This window comes from Aphanomyces astaci (assembly GCF_000520075.1).
Source record: "Aphanomyces astaci strain APO3 unplaced genomic scaffold supercont1.272, whole genome shotgun sequence".
NCBI classification, from domain to species: Eukaryota; Oomycota; class Saprolegniomycetes; order Saprolegniales; family Verrucalvaceae; genus Aphanomyces; species Aphanomyces astaci.
In genome coordinates this window covers 14,378-18,104 of record NW_009798535.1, presented here as the reverse complement: position 1 = coordinate 18,104, position 3,727 = coordinate 14,378, and the positions used below count along the sequence as shown (strand labels likewise).

The window sequence follows — 3,727 nt, the reverse complement described above, 5'->3', positions numbered from 1 at the left end:
TGGTGGCAACCACGCCCCGAATGGCGCGGTCGAGGGCGGGCCCGCCCATCCGTAGCACCAGCGCACTCCCGCCCACAAATCGCAGCATCGTCTTGTCCAAGGTCGACCAATGTCCGTCCATGAATTGCTTGAGGAAGGCGTTTTTTTCCGTTCGTTTGTGCACACCGCCGTGAAAGAGCTTGTACTGGATGCACTTGTGTTCAGGGCCAGCTTCGTTTACAGTCAAAGGATCGACGTCCCTGCCAACAATCATGATCCCTATACAATTGCCCCGCAAGACATGCCAATGTCAGCATGTCATCGGTCGTTACCACCATCGACTGTCGATAGAGCAAAATATCGTCGATCAAATCGATCAAGTAGTCGCGTTCGTCCAGCATACTTGCCCACAGGCACATGTTCGAACTGCGCCACCATCGGTGCCAGCCACCGCATCCTCACGGCGTCGTTGTCGTGGTGGATGGCCTCTCGAAACACGCTCATCACTTCATTCGCACAAGACAGCGCCATCGACCCAATCGCCGTCGAAACAGACTCACCGCGGGAAAGAACTCGGCCCCCGCCGCCAACTCGAGCGCGTACGATGGCCCGTATGGCACCCCGTGTCGGCATTGCGAGGGTGTTGGCCGTGGTGTTGACAATCAAGTCCAATAATGGGATGCTCTTGGAGCTAAAAAGAGGTAGCGTCGAGTGTGCTGGGATCGTCGGCCGCAGTGGTTAAAGTCCCCAGTGAGCATCCACCCAATGCTGTCGACGGTCGTCCCAATGCAAAACGCAGTCAATACAGTACATGATGGTTTCGTGGTTAACCCCAAGAGGATTTGCCCGACGTTGGCGCACTTTTGATGCGCCACGTGTATTTGCCAGAACCTACACCAACGTAGTGGTTAGGAGATGTGACCTGTCTATAGAATGTAGTTTACTGTACTCGGAATACATATATAAATCTATATTGTTGTGTTCACTGGAGCGACATGAAGAACGAATCGACGACACAACCATGTGCAAAAGAATCGGCAGCCATATTTAGCGAATCAAATAGCAGGAAACAACAATCAACAGAATCTAATTAGTGTGACACCTGAATTAGTGTGACTACAATCACCACAGGACAACTCTTTACATATAGAATTCCGTAAAAAGAATCCATAAATAGATTTGGCGACTCAGCACAAAAGTCCAAATATCTTTACAAGGACAATACCTTGTTTGATGGATTTGTTGCCCAACGCAGTGGTCCATTGGCCATCGGTTTCACATGCGACGGTGTTGGAGGTGTCGACGGTGCAGCCTTCTCCCACCGAGCCAAACTTGAGCCAACCTTTCGTAGACGTCGACTCCTTGGATTGCACCGTCTCTTGCAACGTCGCGCTTAAAGAATAATACAAAGTAGGGGGATGGGCAGGTATAGCGTCCCTTGCCAACACTACAATATGATGCGGTCATTCATGGTACAACTCAAATGATATTATCTATATATATATATTATCATTGGTTTCGGATAGATAGATATTCTCACTCTACCTTGTTCTTCCAACAACACCATGCCATCGCTTGGATCCACGTCAAATACCCAGCCATCCCCGTGGGCTACATACAGCACTGCGTCGTCTGGTTTTCAAAGCACATGACTGGACTCGATCACTTGACCGATGTTTAGTGTCAGGTCTAGTTTCGATGCTTTGACATTTGGACTGGCTCGGACGCCAATGGGGCAGTTCACGACCTTAAAGTACCGTCGCGGGGCATGCTGCACAACACTTGATTTTGCAGCAGCGCCACCTGTTGGACCAGACTCGACTCGTATAGGCAGGACGACGATTCGACGACGGCGATGGCAGTGGTCGGGACGTGATGCACGAGCACGTGCCACAGCTGAACGTCGCCGCCGACAGCTGGCAGTGGTCGTCTCGGTAGTACAAGTGCCACGCTTCGTACAGCACGACCAACTGCTCGGGGGAGTTGCCACGTATGCACCCGAGCACTGCCAGCACTTGATCACTTGTGATGGGGTTTTCAAGTCCAACAACGACGACTGGACATCCTCGACAGTCCACGGAAACAATTCTACGTGGAGATTCAGCTCTGGATGCGGCACGCATTGCATGACGAGGTGCCTCCGGGACAAGAGGAATCGGCACAAAGCGTCCGTGTCTTTCTTCATGATGACGACACGCTCTGAATGACATACTCGGCGAGTTTCTGGGTTGTGGGGTGGAAGATCTCGGTGCTGGCCACATGAGTTTGAATGGTGAATCAGTATCAACATGTCGTCTTCGTCGATGCTGTCGAGGTCCAGGTGGACAAGCTTGTCAGCACCGCGTGCAATCACTGCGCCAACGAAGACGACATGCCGAGGCCGACAGACGCGGGGGGCACGCCAAACACGGAACCGCCACATCTGTCGACAGCACAGACGACAGCGGTTGAAAGTTGGCGCGCAGAATTCGAAGCAACGCGACGATGGGCTGACCGCCCTGGGTGTCCACGTCTTTTTCAAACGCGGCGTGGCGGAGCAGCGAGTGCAGCAGCACAAACGTCAGCACGTGGGTCCACACAGCACCAGACGATACCACAACCCTTGTTCGAGGACAGCCAACAAGTATCTTGCAACAAGATGATCGCAAGTACACCACAGCCATCCGTTCCATAAACGCCAAGATACGGCCACTGATGCTGGGGGCGTCCGTGTCGACCTGCAAGGGGGGGGTTCGTGGTTGTGCAAGTTGGTTGACGAGAGGGGGCTCTGTTCTCCAGCCACTGTCGTGCAACACACGTCCATGCAGGTTGTTTGGGCCAGTAGATGACACGTCAAACGCCAAGTTCCGTTGGCTTTCTGAAAACGTATAGTGGGTCGTCTCGGCAATGTCCCCTGCCCACGGCGCCATCAACGGAACCTCATACGGCACATTGCCCACGTACAAGTCGACGAGGCCGGACGTCGCCGCGTCCAAATGTGTGCCGCTGGATGGGAGGGTTTACACCGCGTGACCATCCATAGTGCTGTGGTGGTAAACTGGCGGTCTTTCGTTCGTATAGATAGGTGACCCCACACGAATGCAAAAACGCCGCCAGAGGGGGACGCACACGCGGCGAGGACCTGCATGCGTCCCCGTGGGGGGGACGAGCAGCTACCACCACCCATCCAGACCGTCACTTGCATGTGAAACTCGTCAGAGGACGGGGAAAAGTACGTGACGACGTCAGGCGAGTCCATGTGCGATGGGGTGACTGGGTTGCTGAGGGGGGGACGGGCACAGGACAAGTCGGTCGAGTCCACACTTGGCTTTCGTTCCTTAACGTACTTGGCAACGTCCTTGGCCATCCATGCGCGCGTGGTGGGATACAGCAGCATGTGCTGTAAATACCCGCGGAACCCCTTGTAGTCGGTGGAGGCTTTTTTCACACCGGGCGGGGACGAAACAGAACGGATGGTTGTTACCACGTCGTTCAGCGACAGCGTTCGGTCTTCTTTGCCCTGGATGTACAGCCGCAGCGTCACATTGTCGCATACGATCGCCACGTGGGTCCATTGGTTGGCAGAGACGGGGCCAGTTGAGACCAGCGTCGAGTTCCAGTCCGATTTGGTCGATACACACACTGCCAGCAAGAGCCGATCGCAGCTCAAAAATACACTTGCCGTGCGTTTCATGGTTTGGTCTTGGCCCTTGAGACAGATGGTGCGCCACGGATGCGGCTCGCAGTTGTCTTGGGTTGCCAGGGGGTA

The 3,727-nt window shown here is 54.2% G+C and overlaps 3 protein-coding genes across 3 annotated transcripts in view; all 3 read right to left on the bottom strand.

Moving 5' to 3' along the window:
* Positions 1 to 612, bottom strand: part of H257_18933 (hypothetical protein) — a gene marked incomplete at both ends in the record, with an annotated part of 6,060 nt that extends 5,448 nt beyond the window's left edge. Inside the window, 2 exons of the mRNA XM_009848080.1 lie at positions 11 to 239; positions 383 to 612. Coding sequence (XP_009846382.1) covers positions 11 to 239; positions 383 to 612 — 459 coding nt within the window. The remainder of the gene's footprint in view (positions 1 to 10; positions 240 to 382) is intronic.
* Positions 613 to 805: 193 nt separating this feature from the next.
* On the bottom strand, positions 806 to 2,164 carry H257_18932 (hypothetical protein; the record flags this gene model as incomplete). The annotated part of the gene is made up of 5 exons (XM_009848079.1): positions 806 to 870; positions 1,205 to 1,426; positions 1,525 to 1,590; positions 1,737 to 1,895; positions 1,951 to 2,164. 5 exons carry the CDS (start codon positions 2,162 to 2,164, stop codon positions 806 to 808), a joined length of 726 nt encoding a protein of 241 aa, XP_009846381.1.
* A 148-nt stretch (positions 2,165 to 2,312) lies between these two features.
* H257_18931 (hypothetical protein) lies at positions 2,313 to 3,652 on the bottom strand (the record flags this gene model as incomplete). The annotated part of the gene is made up of 2 exons (XM_009848078.1): positions 2,313 to 2,964; positions 3,018 to 3,652. 2 exons carry the CDS (start codon positions 3,650 to 3,652, stop codon positions 2,313 to 2,315), a joined length of 1,287 nt encoding a protein of 428 aa, XP_009846380.1.
* Between the last annotated feature and the right edge of the window lie 75 nt (positions 3,653 to 3,727).